This window comes from Pogoniulus pusillus, chromosome 18 (genome assembly GCF_015220805.1).
Source record: "Pogoniulus pusillus isolate bPogPus1 chromosome 18, bPogPus1.pri, whole genome shotgun sequence".
Lineage (NCBI taxonomy): Eukaryota > Metazoa > Chordata > Aves > Piciformes > Lybiidae > Pogoniulus > Pogoniulus pusillus.
This window is the reverse complement of record NC_087281.1, coordinates 21,950,824-21,974,238: the sequence shown is the minus strand read 5'-3', so window position 1 is coordinate 21,974,238 and position 23,415 is coordinate 21,950,824. Positions and strand designations below refer to the sequence as shown.

At 42.6% G+C, this 23,415-nt stretch overlaps 1 protein-coding gene across 1 annotated transcript in view; it reads right to left on the bottom strand.

Annotated features, from left to right (window-relative positions):
* Positions 1-23,415, bottom strand: part of CRIM1 (cysteine rich transmembrane BMP regulator 1) — a 162,921-nt gene that overhangs the window by 43,301 nt on the left and 96,205 nt on the right. The window contains exons 5-7 of the mRNA XM_064158711.1: positions 15,349-15,470; positions 7,634-7,816; positions 4,382-4,579 (exon numbers count right to left, since the gene is read on the bottom strand). Of these exons, the coding sequence (XP_064014781.1) occupies positions 4,382-4,579; positions 7,634-7,816; positions 15,349-15,470 (503 nt within the window). The remainder of the gene's footprint in view (positions 1-4,381; positions 4,580-7,633; positions 7,817-15,348; positions 15,471-23,415) is intronic.

Here is a 23,415-nt window from a genome sequence, read left to right as displayed (position 1 = left end):
GCTTCCTGTAAAAACATTCATATCATTCCAAGAGTGACTAAATGTTTTCCATCCTCATAGTTTGCATTCCAGACCTCCCCGCCCCTCCAGTTCGTTACATGAAAAATATCAGCCATGAGTCCTGGGCAATAGAATTTCCTTCCTGAGTTGGAAATACCAAATGTCTTGCATGATTTTTATTCCCCCCCCACCCCCCACCATTTAGCTCTCTGTGTTAGCTATCAGGGTTCAGCAATTCAGCATCACAGAACTATGTACAGAATGCATTCAAGGATTGAAGAGGATATGATTTTCTAATGTCACAAACAACCCTGAAAATCTTCACATAATAATTCCAAACACACAACCGAGCTTCATTTCAAATTTCATTCATACTGTCAACATGAAATCAGCTAAGTATTTTTCCTAGAAAGCAAATAAGACCAGTTCTATTGTTGCAAACTGAAGAAGTCTCATGAAACAAAGCTGCATGGGTGGCTTGGGTTCTTTTCTTTGCAGTGGTGGAAGCAACATACACTCACAAAGTTACCACTCCCAAGATGTGAAGTTAAGAATATTTGTCTGTTGTAATTAATTCTCCCATTTTTTTGGGTTAACAGGCAGGCACACTCCCCAAATACATTTTAATGCTACTAAGCCTACTTTTAGGGGATGATTTTAGGTGGAGTGAACACAAAGAAACAAGCAGCTCTATTAAAGCAGAAGCAATTATGCCTACCAAGATGTAGACAAACAGATTAGCCTGGAGAAGAGGAGGCTCAGGGGTGATCTTATTACTGTCTACAACTACCTGAAGGGGCATTGTAGCCAGGTGGGGGGTGGCCTCTTCTCCCAGGTAACCAGCAATAGAACAAGGGGACACAGTCTCAAGTTGTGCCAGGGTAGGTATAGGCTGGATATTAGGAAGAAGTTCTTCACAGAGAGAGTGATTTCCCATTGGAATGGGCTGCCCAGGGGGGTGGTGGAGGCACTGTCCCTGGAAGTGTTGAAGAAGAGCCTGGATGAGGCACTTAGTGCCATGGTCTGGTTGATTAGATAGGGCTGGGTGCTAGGTTGGACTGGATGATCTTGGAGGTCTCCTTCAACCTGGTTGATTCTATGATTCTATGATTAAGCAGGTCCTTCAGTTATCATTGGTAGGTGAAGGCACAGCAAACACTAAATGAGTGTGCACTTGGGGCAAATCTATGAATACTATAGGCACTGAAAGGAGTTAATTAGAGGATCCATAAATTGCTTTATAAATGAGACATCCTGATCTGTACTGCTGTGTACATTCATTAGGATGCTTTGATTATTTATCCTTTTAGTCATTTTCCACTGACCTTAATGATGAATCACTGACAGCTAGGAAAATGTTATTTTATCCTCACATATAGTCTTCCTGACTTTCTTAAACCTGGGAGAGGCTTTCATTGGCACTAGGTTTCATGATGTATAGCCTGGATGGTGTAGTTCAACAGGCTTGGCTGCCTTGTCTAAACCTACTATACTAAATCACGGTCTGGCAAATGTGAGCCCCATTCTCTACAGCACAGCCTTTGCAGCCCTTAATTGACTTTGATGAAAAGAGTGGGTGAAAGCTGAACAATAACTTACACTTCACACTCTAAGGAGATCTCTGGGCCCAAATGCTGGGTTGGTGCACACTGCTCACTGCCACTGACTTCACCCTGCATGAATCGAACTTCCTTTCGCCGGACTCTGACGCCTGTTTTTACTTAATGAAGTGCTGGGCATTCTAAAGGAGCTGAACTGAACTACATCTCAGCTAGAGTTTGGAGCCCTTTATTGATAAAAATGTTCTTTTCTGTTTGTGAAGATAAAGTGTCAGCCATAACGACAGCAAAGCAATGTGGGCCTTATTCATGAGAACCCTCCGAGGGGATTTTGTTTAACACTTGATTTCTCACTCACAGCTTATGCTGGCACCCTGCCACCTGTACCTGAGGGCTTGCACACTGAAGGATGTACTGTGAGATAATCAGTTGCTGTGTATCAGTGGACTGGGTTGCAGCTTTCTGTATGACTAGCCCGAGCCTCTAGGAGATGCAAGAGAACAGAAGTGACTGCACAGACTTTCCTAAGAGATGTTTTCGGTGCCAGTGCTAAGCACTTGTATTTATAATACAAGTGGAACACAAACCCTCTGAGGGGAGGCTGAGGGAGCTGGGGGTGTTTAGCCTGGAGAAGAGGAGGCTCAGGGGGGACCTCATTGCTGTCTACAACTACCTGAAGGGAGGCTGTAGCCAGGTGGGGTTGGTCTCTTCTCCCAGGCAACCAGCAACAGAACAAGGGGACGCAGTCTCAAGTTGTGCTGGGGGAAGTCTAGGCTGGATGTTAGGAGGAAGTTGTTGGCAGAGAGAGTGATTGGCATTGGAATGGGCTGCCCAGGGAGGTGGTGGAGGCACCATCCCTGGGGGTGTTGAAGAAAAGCCTGGAAGAGGCACTTAGTGCCATGGTCTAGTTGACTGGCTAGGGCTGGGTGCTAGGCTGGACTGGCTGATCTTGGAGGTCTCTTCCAACCTGGTTGATTCTATGATTCTAATCACAAGGCACACTAGCCAGGAGCTTGTTTGATGCCCCAAAAGATAACTTCATGAAGTTTATTGATAACCATTGATTTCTCAGGCATTTTTTGGTTTGCAAGATAAGCCTCAGATCTGAAGCTGCTTCTTGGGTTGTAGTGTCTGAACTCACTACTGACTTTTAGCAGTCCAGATTTTTTTCTCTGGACATGCTCCAGCACATCCACATCCCTCTTGCAATAGGGGCTCCAGAACTGGATGCAGTACTCCAGGTGGGGTCCCACCATAGAGAATTTAAACATCTTATTCTATCCTATATTTATTAATAACCTTAAAACAAAACTAAAAATAAAATTAGGGGGAAAAGCTGCTCTTAAATGATTGCTTACTCTACTGTTTCTGCAAAAAAAAACCTATTAGGCATTGACATATATAGGTGTGGTTAAACCATGCCTATTCTTTCCACCTTCACTACTTTATTCAGCTACAGGCAATGCTGGACCAGCTATTTCAACCTTCCAAGTAAACCAGCAATTAATAGGTAAGCAGCAGCCATGCCAGACCAAAGATAATGGGGAAATACCTATCATAGAATGGTTTGAATTGAAAGGCACCTTCAAAGGTCACCTAGTCCAACACCCTGCAGTGACCAGAAACATCCTCCACTAGATCAGGTTGCTTGGAGCCTTGTCAAGCCTGACATTGAATATCTCCAGGGATGGGGCCTCAACTAGCTCCCTGGGCAACCTGTTGGTGGGTTCCACCACTTTCATGGTAAAGAACTTGTCCCTAACATCCAATCTAAATGTACTTTTCTCTAATTTAAAGTCATTGTCCCTCATCCTATCACCACAGGAAAACAGTCTCTAGCCTTCTTGTAGTCCCACTTTAGACACAACTATTAGAGCTGTCTGGAGCCTTCTCTTCTCCAGGCTGAACAACCCCAGCTCCCTCACCCTGTCATAGAATCACAGAATCAACCAGGTTGGAAGAGACCTCCAAGATCAGCCAGTCCAACCCATCCCCTCTCCAGTCAGCTAGACCATGACACTAAGTGCCCCATCCAGTCTTTTCTTGAACACCTCCAGGGATGGTGACTCCACCACCTCCCTGGGCAGCCCATTCCAATGTAGGAGAGGTTCTCCAGCCCCCTTCATCATTTTTCTGGCCCTCCTCTGGACCTGCTCCATCAAGTCCATGTCCTTCCTGTGTTGAGGACTCCAGATGCAGTACTCCAGGTGAGGTCTCACCAGAGCAGAGTAATGTAGTAGAATCACCTCTCTTGACCTGCTGGCCACACTTCTTTTGGTGCAGTCTGGAATGTGATTTGCCACCTGAGCTGCTAGTGCACTGTTGGTTCATGTCCAGCTTCTCATCCGCCAGCACTCCCAAGTCCTTTTCTGCAGGGCTGCTCTCAATTTTATCATCCCCCAGCCTGTATTACTATCTAGGATTGCCCTGACCTAAATGCAGGACCTTACACTTTGCCTCACTGAACCTCATGAGATTCTCTCTTCAGCTCACCTCCCCAGCCTGTCCAAGTCCCTCTGCATCTTATCCTTCAGTTTTATCAGCTGCACCGTTCAGCTTGGTATCATCTACAAATGTGCTGAAAGTGCTCTAAATCTCACTGTCTCAAGCTCACTGATGAAGATACTCAACACCACTAGTCACAATACAGGCCTACCACTTGTCACCCATCTCCATCTAGACATTGGGCTGTTGACCACTACACTTTGGATGAGATAATCCAACCAATTCCTTATCCACCCATCAAATCCACATGTTTCCAGCTTAGAAAGCAGGATAGTGTGGGAGACTCTGCCAAAGGCTTTACACAATTCCACTCTTACCTTCACACACCGGACAGCATTCCCCAGGGACTTTAACAGGGTTTAGACAGCTCTGCCCACAGGCTGTTGCAACACAGTGTGGATCTCCATTGATGCACTGGCAAAAGGTACAGTCATCCTCTCGCCAGCGGTCTCCGTGTGCTTGGATCTGACCATTGGCATAGCAGCCAGCAGGATTATTTACTGGATAAACTGGGTCTGAAATGAGAGGAATTGCAAGAGAAAAAGAAGTTTTGTCTTCCTTTTAACATTTCACATATGACTAACTGCAGTGCTATGATTTTACATTACCTAGAAAGAAGGGTTAAGCGCAGCCACTATCAAAGAACGAAAGAACCACACTGGTATACAGTCATAAGACAGGTAACAGCTTAGGGCATTCCAGTAGTGAAATTCACTGTCAAAAAAGTTAAGGCAACTTACACAGAACATTCAATGTTCTATTTTTAGCTAAAATACTGTAAGTGCCATTTGTAAGGCTCGATTTTTTCATTTTCTGATTTGTTCTTCAGAACAAAACAGAGGTTAAATCTGTTGATCCAGTGGTTTTGGTAACAACTTAACTGGTTCTAAGCAACTCTGAACACATCTCAGTGAGCCACTGGAATGACACAGGCCAGCATTGTGCTCCAATTTTATAGCATTACTGAAGATGAGACCTCTGGTTCAGGTTCTGCTAGAAGAAGGAGAATCCTTTAAGATACATCCCATGACAGCTTTGGAGATACACTAGTTTTCATGAAGAGATGATCTGGCTCAGTTTTCAATTTCATTTCAGTTGGAGCTTTTTCCCCTTAGAAGCCACAAAACCAACTTACCAGTGAGCAACTAAATTAAGACTTGGGTATCAAATATCAGGATTCTTGTGGTTGTACTTTATGTAACATTTTTCCTGCAGTTTCATGAAAGTAAGTAGTGCAATTCTGTATGTGCCAATTCATGACTTGAAACACAGCTAGCTTCTACTCTTCAGAAATAACATGTTTTACTCTTCAGAAACGTGCTAAGTGAGCCTGACACTAATAGTAGATGAAAATATACAATATGTGAATGTCTGCAACTTACCATGGTGGCTAACAAGCTAATTGTTAGACTTAAAAATGAGGTAGGTGAGAAGGTACAGTAATTAGGTCATATTTTCAAAGCAAGCAATAACACTAACTATATGCTAAAGCAAATTCAGTATATTAAAAACAATAAATACACCTAAAAAGACATCAAATAAGCACAAATCATTGACCTATAATTTGTGAAAAGTGTTACATTTGAAGGACTTTGGAGAAAAGAGATGACTTAACAGAAGGAAGAAAACCAACAAAACCAAGAAGTGAATGGAATATTTCTCTGAAGCTTCAGCACTTCTCTTTGGAAGGCAGGCAATGCATTTGAAGTGTATATAAAATCAGTGGCAGTACAAATAGATATTGTCTTCTTATAGGCCCTTGTATCACTTTATGAGAGTATTAAACTCTGTACATCTGGAGGGAAACTACACATAACTTCTCACTCTATCTGGCACTCACTCCAACACTGAATTTTAGAATCACAGAATTAACCAGGTTGGAAGAGACCTCCAAGATCAGCCAGCCCAACCTAGCACCCAGCCCTAGCCAGGCAACTAGACCATGGCACCAAGTGCCTCATCCAGGCTTTTCTTGAACACCTCCAGGGACAGTGACTCCACCACCTCCCTGGGCAGCCCATTCCAATGCCAATCACTCTCTCTGCCAACAACTTCCTCCTAACATCCAGCCTAGACTTCCCCCAGCACAACTTGAGACTGTGTCCCCTTGTTCTGTTGCTGGTTGCCTGGGAGAAGAGACCAACCCCCACCTGGCTACAGCCTCCCTTCAGGTAGTTGTAGATGGCAATGAGGTCTGCCCTGAGCCTCCTCTTCTCCAGGCGAAACACCCCCAGCTCCCTCAGCCTCTCCTCATAGGGTTTGTGTTCCAGGCCCCTCACCAGCTTTGTTGCCCTTCTCTGGACACCTTCCAGCACCTCAATATCTCTCTTGAATTGAGGGGCCCAGAACTGGACACAGCACTCAAGGTGTGGCCTGACCAGTGTTAAGTACAGGGGCAGAATAACCTCCCTTGTCCTACTGGCCACACTGTTCCTGATGCAGGCCAGGATGCCATTGGCTCTCTTGGCCACCTGGGCACACTGCTGCCTCATCTTCAGCCTACTCTCTACTAGTACCCCCAGGTCCCTTTCTTCTTGCCTGCTCTTCAGCCACTCTGTCCCAAATTTTAGCAAAATATTACAAGTCAACATACAAACCCCAGGGAAAAGGAGACATTCAAAAATTAAAATGTTTTCCAATCGCTTAAACGTTGCACTTTTTGTGTTTCAGGGTTACCTTGCTTCTATCATCAACTATTTTTAGTCTTGCCAAAAATCAAATCTTAACACCAAAAAATGACATGAATTTTATCATTCAGCTCATGTATGGGGTTCTGATCAAAGCAGGCACACAGAGAACGCACAGAAAAGCCACATTAAGCCTTGTGTTATTTGCGATAGTCTTTTATGCGAGTCAAAGCACAAAGGTTGTGGAACCCTTAAAAGGTCAGAAGTATTTAAAGCTATCAATTGAGCCCAGTAAATTACTTTTCTTGATGCTGAGGAATACCCTTCAGGGCTTTAAGAGCTAAGGCAAGGAGGGCTGGTGCCTGTATTAAGCAAGGCACACTGAATTTTAAAACTGTTGCAGCAATCCCTATGAGGAGAGGCTGAGGGAGCTGGGGGTGTTTAGGATGGAGGAGGCTCAGGGGGGACCTCATTGCTGTCTACAACTACCTGAAGGGAGGTTGCAGGCAGGTGGGGGTTGGTCTCTTCTCCCAGGCAACCAGCAACAGAACAAGGGGACACAGCCTCAAGTTGTGGTGGGGGAAGTCTAGGCTGGATGTTAGGAGGAAGTTGTTGGCAGAGAGAGTGATTGGCATTGGAATGGGCTGCCCAGGGAGGTGGTGGAGGCACCGTCCCTGAGGTGTTCAAGAAAAGCCTGGCTGAGGCAGAAGACTCTGGCATTGCAAAACTGCAGAAATAAAGTGAATTACAGAGGAGTCTGCAAACTTTAGAAGGTCAAAATAAAGCATTTTGGGGCTCATTAGCATTGAGCCTTGAGCTCTGTGGTAAAGGGTTGGACTCGATGATCTGTGAGGTCTCTTCCAACCCTGATGATACTATGAAAAAGAAAATGCTAAAAAGCAGTGGAATTGATCAGCAAGCAGGGTTAAAATGATCCTGTACCTTCGCACACTGGGCAGCACTCCCCTTCTGGCACGTAGTACCTGTCACAGTGCAGCTCACCGCACTGGGCAGAGAAGCAAATGGAGACACCGCCTTGGCATCGGCAAAAGCGGCAAGCGTCCATGCGGAACATGTCTCCATCGTAATACTCCATGCTGTTAAAGATGCAAGTTGGCTTCACTTCTGCAAGGAGGAGAGACAAGCAAAAGACACCAATGTGTTTTAGAGATATTAATAAAGGAGAAATCATCAAACTCACATTGCTACTGACAAAAAGAGATGAATTTTCTTCCATTTATAGAAATCAAATATTGTTATTATAACAACGTGGCACACTGGCTGTTTCAGTAACAGAAGACAATAAAATGGGTATGTTATACAGGCAAAAGGGATACAAAAACAGAAGGAACAACAAAATGAAGAGATTACTCAAGGCCACACCTTGAGCACTGTGTCCAGTTCTGGGCTCCTCAATTCAAGAGAGATGTTGAGGTGCTGGAAGGTGTCCAGAGAAGGGCAATGAAGCTGGTGAGGGGCCTGGAACACAAATCCTATGAGGAGAGGCTGAGAGAGCTGGGGGTGTTTAGGATGGAGAAGAAGAGGCTCAGGGGGGACCTCATTGCTGTCTACAACTACCTGAAGGGAGGTTGTAGCCAGGTGGGGGTTGGTCTCTTCTCCCAGGCAACCAGCAACAGAACGAGGGGACACAGCCTCAAGTTGTTCTGGGGGAAGTCTAGGCTGGATGTCAGCAGGAAGTTGTTGGCAGAGAGAGTGATTGGCATTGGAATGGGCTGCCCAGAGAGGTGGTGGAGTCACCGTGCCTGGAGGTGTTAAAGAAAAGCCTGGCTGAGGCACTTAGTGCCATGGTCTAGTTGCCTCCCTGGGCAGCCCATTCCAATGGCAAATCACTCTCTCTGCGAGCCAGAATTATTTTTTGTAATATATGGCCAACAAAAAATTTACTGTTGTTTTGTTGGTAAAATAAAAACCCAACAATTAGTCTGTAACTCTGTTTTCTTTCAGTTCAAGCACCAAAATATCATAGACTGTTTGTAGAAAACAGGTTAGGACTCCTAATGTTTAAAACCCTCCTCTGTCAATAGCAATGCCATAAAAAAATTAGTATTTCTAGCTAATTCCAAGCTGTAGAAATAAAGATTTGAAGGCCATGTCATGTCTTACAAGCAGATATTTACAGTATATACAGTTATAGACAGAAATAGACAAGGGAAAAGGTAATACACAACAGCCCTCCCAGAAACCTGAGTCCCTAGGAGGGGCTCTCAACCACCCCTTCACCTTCCCCCTACCCCTCTCAACCTTACCCCAGTCCCAAGGAAGAATGGAGGTTTGGCCAGGGGGTTAGGAAGCAAAGTGGATTAATCAGAGAGATGGAGGGTGAGGTTAGAGAAAGAGATGCAGCTGGAAGCTTCCCAGCAGCAGAAGGGGGTTACCTATGTTTTGATTTTTGTTTTTATACATCTCAGCAAGCCTGAGTGAGGTAGACATCACCATTGTTTTCCTTTCACAGCCTATAATGTAGTTTTTCTCACCAAAACATTCCAGCTAGGCTCAAAGTAGCCCAAAGCATTTCAAGGGCTCCAGTGTCTCTTTGCGCACACGCTTATACTGTGCTCCCACCTCAAGCAACGTCTTATGATTGCAAAGCATTAAGTGTTACAACTTGGAAGGATTCTGCACAACGTTTGACTTCTACATGCCTGTTCTGTCTTCAAGGCATAATGTAGAAAGCAGCATTTAAAAACAAAAAGAGAAGGAAATACCACTGTGTCCGGGAAAACAGCTATGACCTCATTAGAAAGCAATTCACATAAACAAACACTTGAGAAGTATTTCAAGTTTATGCAGCTCAACTTTAAAAACCTTCTCAGAAAGGAAACGGTGCCAACACAACTCAAAAGGCCTTTAATCCATTTGATTCTTACCTCACTGTTTTGGTTTTCATGTTTTAACTGATTTCTCTCCTTGCCCCAAACAGTAGATCTAAATCCCTGCCTAGTAAGAAGCAGAAATATCATCTTCATTTTTAAAGTGTCCAAAGAAAAGGAAGCAAGCAACTGGACCTCCTGAAGGGAAACACTATGAGAACCATCATAAAATCTTGCTGTACACATTGTTACCCTCCAGATTTATGGTAGCATATATATTCACACTAAACTACTGACCTAAGCCTATACATCCAGCTATGAAAACAAGGATTACATTTGTTAGAACCATATGTAAGGCTGCAGTTTTAAGACTCAGCCAAGCCAAAACAAGCACTGTATGAAGAACTCCAGCCATAGATCCACATAAAGTGGAAGACTAATAAAAGAATGAGCACCACAGCATGAAACTGTAATGGTGCATTTCATCCACCATGATGTGCTGGAATAGAAGATTCACTTTTCTCTATTAAAAGGGAAAACAAAAAAGAAAAGGATAATTTTATTTCTTTACTGATCTACATACAGCAGCTACAAAGGAACAAAAGAACATAAGTCTACCAATAAACTTTTCCTAAAGTCCAGAACCATGAATTCATTATTTTGCCAATAAGGAGAATATTATGGTTGTAATTCTTCAAGTACCAAAGCTTCATTGCATAGCAAAGTAATTTAACCTGACTCAACTTCACAGCACAAAGTCCTTAAATGTATCTATCACAGAATTAACCAGGTTGGAAAAGACCTCTAGGATCATCAAGTCCAATCTAGCACCTAAACCATGGCACTAAGTGCCTCATCCAGCCTCCTCTTAAACACCTCTGGGGATGGTGACTCCACCACCTCCCTGGGCAGCCCATTCCAATGGGCAAACACTCTCTCTGTGAAAAACTTCCTTCTAACATCCAGCCTAAACCTGCCCTTGCACAACTTAAGGCTGTGTCCTCTTGTTCTGTCATTGGTTGCTTGGGAAAAGAGACCAACCCCTGCCTGGCTACAACCTCCTTTCAGGTAGCTGTAGACAGCAACGAGGTCTCTCCTGAGCCTCCTCTTCTCCAGGCTGAACAATCCCAGTTCCCTCAGCTGCTCCTCGTAGGACTGTGCTCCAGCCCCCTCACCAGCCTTGCTGCCCTTCTCTGGACACAAATCTGAAACCTTAGATCCTTTGCTGATGCAGACTACCAACACAAAAATGCGGGCATGACACAGGCAACCAGGGCACGGATTCATGACCATGAATTCAGTGTCTGCCAGCTATCAGATAACCCAGTAACACAAGACTGGTCCAGACCAAGCACAGACATAGACCTGCCCATCTGTGAAAGGAGTTAGGACAGAGTGGACAGTACCCAGAACAATACAGAGTTTCTACTGGCTGTGGAAGGAACAGATGGTATCTTATCTTTGCTCTTTATGTAAAGTTAACCGTGACTAAGAGACTGAACTGGATCTGGCATTAAAGTTCTTGTTACAGAGTTAAAGAAGAAACAACTCTGGCATAAATTTAGCTCTACTGATCTCACAGCCACAGTATTTTTGTTCTGGGTATGAGAGCCCTAAAAATCATCATTGCAGCGAACCACACAGCCTCACACCACACAGGCACCAAACATGATTAATTCTCAAGACCTTTATCTCCAATCTGAGCTGCAAACAGACAAAATCTGTTTTACCAAATCAGTTTCCTAAGGTACTTTTTACTTAATACTTTTCTAATTAAATACAGTTCCTACAGCATGAACTAGCTCAAAATATACTTCTGTTTTTGAGTTTCCCAATACTTGTGGTTTTCTTTGTTAAAGTAAGATAACAGCTCAGAAACACATGCAAATCTGGCAATTGATCCCTCGTGAAGCAGCAATTCTGCCTATGGTTAAGCTGAGCACATGGGATGCTTCAGGCATCGGCTGTCTGCAAGCAAGTTTGGGCATCTTCTTTTGTAGTATCAGAGATTCCAGACCTCTTGAAGTGGAAGCAAGATTCAAAACCATATTTAGTTGCTTAAAGGATGAAAAAGTTCACGACTGCAGTACTTCAGATGCACCTTCAGCACAGAGAAGTATTTCAACAAGACTCTTAGAAGGAACTGGGATGAGTGCTGTGAACTTTTGATTAAGTGAAAGGGAAGGAAACTGATAAACTTGAATCCTGTGTCCACACAAACAAAATACAAAAAAGCTTTCTGTTTCCAAAAGCTGCACTGATAGGGAGCTTAAAAAAAAAGAGAAGGATATGTTTCATTGGAATTAGCCCATAACAATGTTAAAGGACACCACACAGTATGCCTTTGTTTCCTTGCTAGCTAAAAACAAGCTAGGTAGGGGGAAAAAAAAAAAAGAGTAAAGAAGTGGATTCTTAACTCTTCAGATTTTCAGAATTATAAATGTTATTGCTTTCAACTCCATCCTAAGGTTTGTGTAACTGAAAATAGGGAAGAGATGTGAAGTTTTTAGGATGTCATGTAGTGACAGGACTAGGGGAAATGGATCCAAGCTAGAGTAGGGCAGATTTACATTAGAGGTTAAGAAGGTCTTCACTGTAATGCGGATGAGACACTGGGACAGGTTGCCCAAAGAGGGGGTGGAAGCCTCATCCCTGGAGGTTTTTAAGGCCAGGAAGGATGGGGCTCTGAGCAATCTGGGCTAGTGGAAAGTGTCCCTGCCCATGGCAGGGGTGGGTTGAAACTAGATGATCTTTAAGGTCTCTTCCAACCCTGACAACTCTGCAAGCATTCTACTGCTTTGTGCAGTGTGTTCCCTATTAACACAATTGCATGACCACTCTGAAAATCCTTTGGACCTGCATCTTCTAAAAAGGTCACACAGAAAGAGAGAGAACAGAGTTTAAACAAATCTGTAATTATTATTAATGCAATCATTTACACATGGATTTATACAATTATTTATACTGACTAGCACAGTTTAAATGAAAGAAACATTATTTGCCTGCAAAAGATATTAAAAGATACTTGGGACACTAAGGAAAATCAAATTTAAAACAAAATGGATAAGCCAGATTTTTATAGTAAGGTTTCTAACACAGGAAGTCTGTATCACAGCATTAGAAACTGCTTTTCTATCCAGCTGCCACAATCTAATACAGTGCTCACTTCCACCAACACAGAATCATAGAATCAACCAGGTTGGAAGAGACCTCCAAGATCATCCAGCCCAACCTGGCACCCAGCCTTATCCAGTCAACTAGACCATGGCACTAAGTGCCTCATCCTGTCTCATTCCCCTGCCCCTGGCCAATTATTTAATTCTAACCTTAAATAAGTGTCCTAACAGCAGGAAAATGATACTAATGTGACTGTGCACATGCTTTTTTCTTTATTCCACTCTCTTGCCTGTTTTCAGAGGTTTTCAAACTCAGAAGTAACTAGCAGAACAGAGTACCACTGATCACACAGCTTGCCCACTTACTATGTATAAACCCATTAACTTGCTTTCAGTTAAAACACTCCCTTTAAAAAGGCATCTAATCCCAATTAGAAAGGATGATGATAAGAAATTCAGCTCCTTCCTGGCAGTTTGTACCGACAGCTAACCACCCTCACTGCTGAGAACAGCACGTCCTGGAGCTTACAGATTTGGCTCTCATTACTTTTATGGTAGGTTTGTTTCTTTAATGAAGAAATTGATCTGAGCCTATTGATGCAAGATATTTTCTCCATCTGTCACTGATATCTACTATATCTCTTCTGCACTTGTTAGTATTTCAAGAATCTTTTAAGACTTAGAACTGGATATTATATTCAGCTAGCAGTCTCATGAACATGCCCCTCTTCATTTTGAACTGACAGAAGTCATCTATTGTATCTATTTATCTATCTGCCTGTCATTGCACTAAGCACTGGTAAGTTCTTACCAGAATTAGTTTCCTAGAAATTAGAGAGTATAGAAGTGTGGCTTGAAACACTGTCCCTGATACCAACTAATCATCTTAGAATGCACTTGGAAAAAAAACAAATCATAAAGCAATGAAGATCAAGTTCTATGACTGTTCTGTTACCACAGTTAAAATTAGAAACAGTTCTTTAACTTCAAAACCAAAGCAAGGTAAGTGTTACTCTCATCTAACAGCCAGCATATAAACAAAATCTTGGTAAATTCTACATTATCAACAATCTTAACCCAAACTCTGAAAGAATTAACCTAAAAGCTAAAGAATCTCTGATTCTCCCTAATGCAAATTCATACAAAGAACCTACATTAACATAAAATAAAAGTTGGTTCAAATATTTGATACATGCACCACTAATGCAAGATTAAATATTGCTGAATAAATATTAACTAGTAAATACTGCACTAACATTTAATTTTTTAGGCTTAGAAATTATCTGGGCATGCAACGCTTCAAAAGCAATTTTCCATTAGAATCATAGAATCAACCAGGTTGGAAGAGACCTCCAAGATCAGCCAGTCCAACCTAGCACCCAGCCCTAGCCAGTCGACCAGACCATGGCACTAAGTGCCTCATCCAGGCTTGGCTTGAACACCTCCAGGGATGGTGACTCTACCACCTCCCTGGGCAGCCCATTCCAAAGCCAATCACTCTCTCTGGCAAGAACTTCCTTCTAACTTCCAGCCTAGACTTCCCTTCAGGTAGTTGTAGATGGCAATGAAGTCTGCCCTGAGCCTCCTCTTCTTCAGGCTAAACGCCCCCAGCTCCCTCAGCCTCTCCTCATAGGGTTTGTGTTCCAGGCCCCTCACCAGCCTTGTTGCCCTTATCTGGATGCATCTCTCCTGAATTGAGGGGCCCAGAACTGGACACAGCACTCAAGGTGTGGCCTGACCAGTGCTGAGTACAGGGGAAGAATAACCTCCCTTGTCCTGCTGGCCACACTGTTCCTGATGCAGGCCAGGATGCCATTGGGTCTCTTGGCCACCTGGGCACACTGCTGGCTCATCTTCAGCCTACTATGTACCAGTACCTCCAGGTCCCTTTCTTCCTGGCTGCTCTGCAGCCACTCTGGCCCTAGCCTGTAGCACTGCTTGGGGTTGTTGTGTTAAATCGCATCCCATTGGCCTCTGCTCACCCATCCAGCCTGTCTAGGTCCCTCTGCAGGGCTCTCCTACCTTCCAACAGATCAACACCTGCTCCTAGCTTGGTGTCATCTGCAAACTTACTGATGCAGGATTCAATTCCCTCGTCCAGATCATCAATATCTACCAGCAGTCAAACACCTCTGTCTCTTCCTGACTTGCCATATATATCATATGCACAGTTCTATATCTGTAACATGGAGCAGTCCTGAGATGCAGTCACTTGCAGAACAAAGTTTGTAATGTTTATATCGGGACTGAAAGAATGCAAACCAGTCTATTCTTACACTTATAATTTCTGAAGGCTACACATCTGTGTAAGAATGACTTTGGAAAAGCTTCTTAAAGCAAACCCTATAGTCTAATGGTCTTGCTTGCAGTAGTGCAACAAGCAGACACAGTTCTTAGCAAAAATTTCACTTCTCTAGTGTTTGCCACTGGCAAAGAAACAGCTGAAAAATATGCAGTGAGAGAGTCCTGCTAAAGCTGTGACTCCCTGTGTCACAGGAAGAAGTGCTTTAGAAATCAAAGACATGACAACTTTCAAATGAGTTTCCCACTGAAGTACCTCCAGCTGAACTTCCAGTTGCTTCTCACTGAACAAACCTCAAGAAAAGGACTTCTCTTAGATGCTCAACACTGTATAAATAACCAAAAGGCTGGCATCTCCCACAGACAGATAAAATCATCCTCCCCAGGTACAAGAGAGAATTTCACATACCGTTGACACATTCAAAGACATCACAGCACTTCCCAGGTGTTCCATCTCCACGTGAGACTATCTGGGGTATGGAGCCTGCCTCGCACATGGGAAAACCACATAAACCAGAGAGACACTCACACCTGAAATCAAAGAACAGTAGGGAAAACTCCATCAATATATTAAGCCATGCATAAGGGGAAAGAATATGCAAGAAGAATATGAAATGCTAGTGCACAAGTTCCAGTATTAGCATATTCATATCTTAGAACCATCTTTTATTAACCTAAGGCTTCTCTAGTGCTGTATGTGGCAATGCAGCAAACAGGTTTCAGATTGTTTGGAAAGAATTGCAGTCTTTAGCAAAATTAGGCTGCTTCTCCAATCCTTTCTGAAAAATCTAAACTGGTAATACACTAACAGCAGTAATTGTACTCATTGGTGAAAGAGTGTTCTCTCATTAGGAAACCAGAACATGCCCAGTATTATAGAGGGAATAACTCAAGAGAAAGGAAGGCCATGTAGAATCATTAAGCCACAGAATCACTACGGTTGGAAAAGATCTTTAAGACAATCAAGTCCAACCATTACCTAACTCTGCCAGGGCATCTATACCATATCCCAACCAAACACAAATAATTGCATGTTCTCTCTCAGTTTTTGACAGTGCTGCCCTCAGTTTGCAGAGGGGCAACCAATCACTTGAGATGCCAAGTCATGTGGGAGGCTAAGTGTATTACATTCTGTGGTTAAGCTTTAGAGAGTGGAACATTCTAAAAAGAACTATTTTCTCTCCATGTAAGCAATATTTACTTGCTCACTGAAGAAGAACAGAACTGGAAGACATAAAGTGTAAATAATCACTAGTCACATATGAGTCCAGATTCTTTGCTTTATGCTTAACATAACTTGAAAGTCCCACACTTAAACGTTTTGACAGCTTTACATTTAACAGAGTTCTGATTCAGAATGACAGACATATTATGGTGATACGCAGCAGTGACTCAATAAAATGCAAGACAAAATTAACAAAGAGAAATATGCAAATATCATAGCCAAGAAACTTCATAGAACAAGACATTTTTTCAATTGCAAAGCACAGAATTTCTGTCTAAAAAAACTTTGAACATTAATTTATCATGCTACAAATACACATTCATTTCAAAAGAAAACAAACAACAAAAAAAAATAGCAGAAGACCCTGAAATTACAAATTAAATAAAGGAAAATAAGAGCCTCTTCAAATATTTCAAGTATTACGAGACAACCTCCACATTAAACCACCTCAAGTACTGTCAGCATTTAATGTGCTTGCCTAAAATATTTAAGGTTGGTTCTTCTCTACCACGCTTGTCTTCTTGTGATGGTTTGGGTGTTCCCTGCCCCCCAACATTGGAAATCACCCAGACTAGACTCAGCCAGCTCTGGAAATTGAATGAAGCTTATTATTTACAGCTAGCACAATATACAAGCAGATATTTACAGTAGATACAGTTACAGACAGAAATAGACAAGGGAAAAGGTAATACAGAAACACAACAGCCCTCCCAGAAACCTGAGTCCCCAGGAGGGGCTGCCAACCACCCCTTCACCTTCCCTCTACCCCTCTCAACCTTACCCCAGTCCCAAGGAAGAATGGAGGTTCAGCCAGGGGGTTAGGAAGCAAAGTGGATTAATTAAAAGAAACAGAGGATGAGGTTAGAAGAGAGATGCAGCTCAGAGCTCACCAGCAGCAGAAGTGCCTTATCTATGTTTTTATTTTTTGTTCTTAGACATCTCAGCAAGCCTATGAGTGAGGTAGACATCACCACTGTTTCCCTTCCACAGCCTGTAATTCAGTTCTTCTCACCAAAATATTCTAGCTAGCTTCAAACTAGCACAGTTCTTTAACTGCCTGATAGTAATTTCCTCCCTTTCAGAGTGATCAAAATTTTGCATATTCATACATAGCATAAGTAAACAAAGAAAATAAGAAACAAAGAAAAAAAAAACAATCAAAGTTTTATAAAGTTACTTCTCATTTGGTTAAAAACCAATCCACAGATAGGAGAATGTCAGAGTAGTAAATGGTCTCACATGGACTGTCAAATAGTCTGCATTCTTTTCAGCCAGCAATGCTACGAAAACCTTTGACCATCATCCAGGCTATTAGCATGGAAAACATTGTTTTGGAGACAGAAGTCTTTCAGGAAAAAACACAAGGAATCCTGGTGGCCAGAGCTGTCCCACTGCCAAAATAACAACATCTGGAAAGTTAGAAGAAACACTCCCATTCTCAGGGAGAGAGTAAAATGAGCTTCATAGTACCATTTTTATCTGAAACACCGTTTAGAGCAGAGGAGCAGGTGAAACAAAGCTGTAGTTCAATTCTGTGCTCTATCTCAGGCAGCTATCCACCTGCAAGGTGTGTGTACCTGAGCCTCAGCATCAAGTTTCATAAAGTTTAGCAGGCAAGATTGTGAATAAGTCTGTTCATAGTTGCCATGGTTCCTCTCAGAGTGATTTCTGTAAGATTTAGCTGTTCATTCTGCTGATCAAAGGCACAGTGCTGCCTCTGCACTGCTCCCTTTAGAATTTTAACTTGCCTAAGAAAACCAGACACAGCAGAAGTAACTAGAAGGATACCCTCCCAGAAGGAAGACAACTTGATATGCTGCCTTCTCTCTTTACAGACCCTGCAGTGACGCCGTTAGAGTTGTCGCACCATTATGTAACACAGTGGCACCCAAAAGCTCCAAGATTAAAGGCAGGTCAGCATGAGGTACAGTACTTGCACTCAGTATCTGCCTCTCACACACCTCATTCACACAGGAAACACATCTCTTGGGATGTTATACCACCAGAGCACTCAAGTCAAGCCAATAATGTGTCCTTTTAACAAGAAAGAACATTCCTGTAAGAGAGTACAATGTCCCCTAACAAGAGGGTCCAGAGAGAAGAAGAATCAGAATCAATCAGGTCGGAAGAGACCTCCAAGATCATCCAGTCCAACCTAGCACCCAGCCCTAGCCAGTCATCTAGACCATGGCACTAAGTGCCTCAGCCAGGCTTTGCTTCAACACCTCCAGGGATGGTGACTCCACCACCTCCCTGGGCAGCCCATTCCAATGCCAATCACTCTCTCTGCCAACAACTTCCTCCTAACATCCAGCCTAGACTTCCCCCAGCACAGCTTGAGACTGTGTCCCCTTGTTCTATTGCTGGTTACCTGGGAGAAGAGACCAACCTCCACCTGGCTACAACCTGCCTTTAGGTAGTAGAATCTAACAGTCATACAAGAGACTTCACAGAGTACAGCCTGAAGTGGTAGGATGGCCCAAAAGGAATCAAGAATCCTGAGAAAGAAGTCAGATGCACTGGAATTTTGGAAACACAGAATCATCCTGCCTGGTGAAAGGAAATGTCTCTGGTTAAATAAAGAAATAAATAAAACCCAAACAAACACCCCAACAATAATCCTCAAAATTTCAACAACTGAGTAAGGGAAACTTCAGTACCTAAAGAACCAGAAACGAGGCAATGTTCATTAACCTGTGCTTCACAGACTGAGCAAGGTAACCTTTTCAAGTAAATATATATGGCCTGGTATTTAATGTCACTTTGTAAGTTCTTCAAGACAGAAATAATTTCATTTCTCATTTCTGTTGTTTGAGGAGGATGTGTGACATTGATTTATTAGTTCTTTCATGTAACTTTCCTTTCGATGCTAGTTTGAAGCTAGCTAGAATGTTTTGGTGAGAAGAACTAGTTTACAGGCTGTGGAAAGAAAACAATGGTGATGTCTACTTCACACATAGGCTTGCTGAGATGTCTAAGAACATGAAATAAAACCATAGATATAACCACTTCTGCTGCTGGTGAGCTCTGAGTTTTATCTTACTCTTTAACTTCACCCCTCTCTGCCATTTCTTTGACTTAATCCACTTTGTTTCCCAACCCCCTGGCCAAACCTCCATTCTTCCTTGGGACTGGGGTAAGGTTGAGAGGGGTAGGGGGAAGGTGAAGGGGCGGTTGGGAGCCCCTCATGGGGACTCAGGTTTCTGGGAGGGCTGCTGTGTTTCTGTATTACCTTTTCCCTTGTCTATTTCTATATATAAGTGTATCTACTGTAAATATCTGCTTGTATATTGTGCTCAGCTGTAAATAATAAGCTTCATTCAATTTCCAGAGCCAGCTGAGTCTAGTCTGGGTGACTTCCAAAGTGGGGTTGGGCAGGGAACACCCAAACCATCACACTTTATGTCACCAAAAATGAGAAGAAAGAGGGAAAGAGGGAAAGAGGGAAAGAGGGAAAGAGGGAAAGAGGGAAAGAGGGAAAGAGGTCAAACACCATTACTTCTCAGCATTATCAAAGCCTGATAAGCTAATGGTAAGAAGACACAGTCTTAAGTTGTGCCGGGGGAGGTATAGGCTGGATGTTAGGAAGAAGTTCTTCACAGAGAGAGTGATTGGCATTGGAATGGGCTGCCCAGGGAGGTGGAGTCACCGTCCCTAGAGGTGTTCAAGCAAAGCCTGGATGAGGCACTTAGTGCCATGGTCTGGTTGACTGGCTAGGGCTGGGTGCTAGGCTGGCCTGGCTGATCTTGGCGGTCTCTTCCAACCTGGTTGATTCTATGATTCAAGACTTTTCCTATCATCAAGCATAGGCTGCAGGAGATGATGATACTGGAAAATGAAATATTAACATAGCTGACTTATTAAATCAGAAAATTGTTATATCACACCCTTGCTTTAGGGTGCTGATGCAGTAGTAGTATCCCCTGATTCCAGGGCGATTGGGTGATTATGTATACATTTATCTACGCTTGAAGCCACAATATGAGTTAAGTAGGCAATGAGTTTTAAAGTGATCATGTCACAGCTTAAGGAATCACCCAAACACTTGTCTAAGAAAAGAAAAGTTTCAGTCCTATGCATAAAGTTACACTGCAGGCAAAGACAAAGCCACTGGGATACCCCTATCCAAGAAGTCCATATAGACCTAGGTCTTCAGACAAACAAACTGGAGAGTTTTCACCCACAAGTTCATGATCACTGTTTTAAGCAAGTCAGTGATGAAAACACTCCTTTTTCCTGGAAAGCTTTTAGTATTTTATTTTGGGAATCAGTAACAAATGTGTAGAAAGAGATGGCAGAAGAACTGTGGAAATTGCATACAACACTTATTACTGGACCACTTCCAAATGCTCCAAAGTTCTGCATCACTTCTATACAAATTACATGACTCTCATGGAAGTTCTTCCTATTTCAGTTCTCCAGAGGGTTTACTTACAAGAAATCAAAGCTAGTGTGCTCCAAGTTAAGAATTCCTTTCCAAAGTTCTGGATATTGTTACAAACAGATACCAAATATAACAGTGCATATTTCTGTGGGCGTAGTGTTCTCTTACACAGGGGACATTTAAACGTTAGAAAAGGCAAGTATATAGCTTTTTACTGAAGATAATGTGAAAGAGAAATGATTCTGTGTCACTTTTATATATTAGGAGCATTAGGAAGTAACAGTTGCCTAGCAAAGGAAAAAAAATCATCCTAAAATCACCATTCACACCAAGCAGATTAACATCTTACTTGAATCCAAAGCGTTTGTTTGATTAAAAGACTTGATTTCATCCTATGAGTTTGTTTCTTAGATGGATGAGGTGGGAAAATAGGATAGTCATAACAGAGTCATGCCATGTGGGCACACAATCAGTGGCTAAGTGTCAAGTACACTGTCTTGTCAAGTGTACTGATGTATGGGCACAGTAACCCTTTTGAATTCATCAGTATGTGAAACTAAACACAATATTCACCAGATCGATGCAGCGTTTTCTCACATTTGGCAGTACCAGCTCATGTTATACTCTGTTAAAGATTGTGGATGGATTTCTTGCTAATACAGGACACAAATTGATAACCATGAGCAACCTGTGCTGCAGAGTGTCCTTGAGCCCATCCTGGAGGCAGGAAATAAGACGGTGAAGCAACCCCCCACATCCAGCTGCACGAAGGCAGGGTCTGCTGGCCGCAGGAGGCTGACCCTACAAGTTGTTTATATAAACTTAACCTATCTGTACCTCACACATCACCTTAAGCCTATCTGTATCTTCCACATGTGCCAACCAGCAAGTGCCATAGGTAGCCACCCTCTGCTGAGAGGATATAAGCCAAACACAGAAAGCAATAAGCAAAGAACAATGATCAAACCACATCGGTCTATGACTTGTTACTTTGGGGTGTGCTCGCTGGCAAACGATGTCTTTTATTTTGTATCACTATGTAGACCTCAGTTAACTTTTTCCTTAGGTTTATCAGCTTCACTTTTCATAATATTAAAAAAAAAAAAACATTTCAAATTCAAAGATCACAGAATCAAGCAGGTTGGAAGAGACCTCCAAGATCATCCAGTCCAACCTAGCACCCAGCCCTAGCCAGTCAACCAGACCATGGCACTAAGTGCCTCAGCCAGGCTTTTCTTGAACACCTCCAGGGACGGTGCCTCCACCACCTCCCTGGGCAGCCCATTCCAATGCCTATCACCATCTCTGGCAACAACTTCCTCCTAACATCCAGCCTAGACTTCCCCTGGCACAATTTGAGACTGTGTCCCCTTGTTCTGTTGCTGGTTGCCTGGGAGAATATATTAGTTGAGCTGTTACACAAATGCTACTTATAAGTTATTACAACAATCTGTTTTCTTATTTCACTGCTTTTAAATGAGGAATTATAAATATCCAATCCTCTTTCAATTAAAACACAATTCCTAGGGACCTTTGACCAAAAATCATTTACAAATAATAATTTTGTAAGTAACTGAATAACTTCACTATTCCTGTAGTTCCAAAGTTTTTACTCCTTAATGACAAACTAAGCCACCAGGGATGAATTTGCCATAAGCAAGTGAAAAAAAAAACCCTAAAAACCAGCAACAGAAACCCAACCAACCTTCCCCTAGGTGGCAGGGCAGATGGACTCCATCTCCAGAGATCCCTTCCAAATCCTACTATTCTATGATTATTCATTGCATTCCTTACCAACTTCACTTTCAGCTGTGCCTTAGACTCTACCCATGATACTTATAAATGGACTGTTTGTGAACTTTTTCACACCATTTTCATCAGAGGACAGAAAGCAAACTGTGGCAAAAGTTAGATGGTAGTAATTTAGCCTCTGAATTTTGTCCATAATGGACTAAATTTAAAAATGAGACTCCAGAATGTCAGTATTTCTGAAACCAAGCAGACCAGTGAAGAAATAACCCTTTTCCCATGCAGTGGGAACCATGGATGCAAGAACTGTAACTCTTTTCAAGAGAAACAAGATTCTTGAAATTCCACCAATGACATTTCAAGGAAGGGTAGTGATAAACTACTTATTATTTTAAAACAGTTCACAACCTTCAGTTCCCCTTTCAAAATGTTAAACAATTTAAAGGGAAAAGGATGCTAAAGTCCAACACATTTCCTGCTATTTTCTTGAGGAAGAACAGCTTCAAACTCTTCTGATAGAATCTAAATAATGTTGATATTATCATTCACTTTGTGTACTGCTGGAAACTGCTGGGAAATTGCCATGGCTATTTTCCTCCTAAAATGCAAGCATCCAAGTGATAACTATGCTCAGTTATTATGCATGTCACCTTAGGGGTCTGTGCAGTTGGGAGTTTGAAGACAACTGTCAAAGGCATTATTGATCTCTGTGACACAAACAGAAATGGGCCTGTTCATATCAGAAATTACTCTGAACTAGATCACCTATTCAATTTCCAGACAAGTTAAGAGCTGATTAAGTAGAAGAAATGGAACAAAACAGAGTAGGAAGTCTTGGGGATGGAGGGACAGGAACAGCAATATTGAGTGTAACCAAGGTATACACTGAACTCCTAGGCTGACAAACAGAAGCAACAACAAAATTTAAGGGCAGAAAGATAGGTCTACCAGCTTGATATAAACTAAAAGAATTCACAGTATCACCAAGGTTGGAAGAGACCTCATAGATCATCAAGTCCAACCCTTTACCACAAAGCTCAAGGCTAGACCATGGCACCAAGTGCCACGTCCAATCCTGCCTTGAACAGCTCCAGGGATGGCAACTCCACCACCTCCCT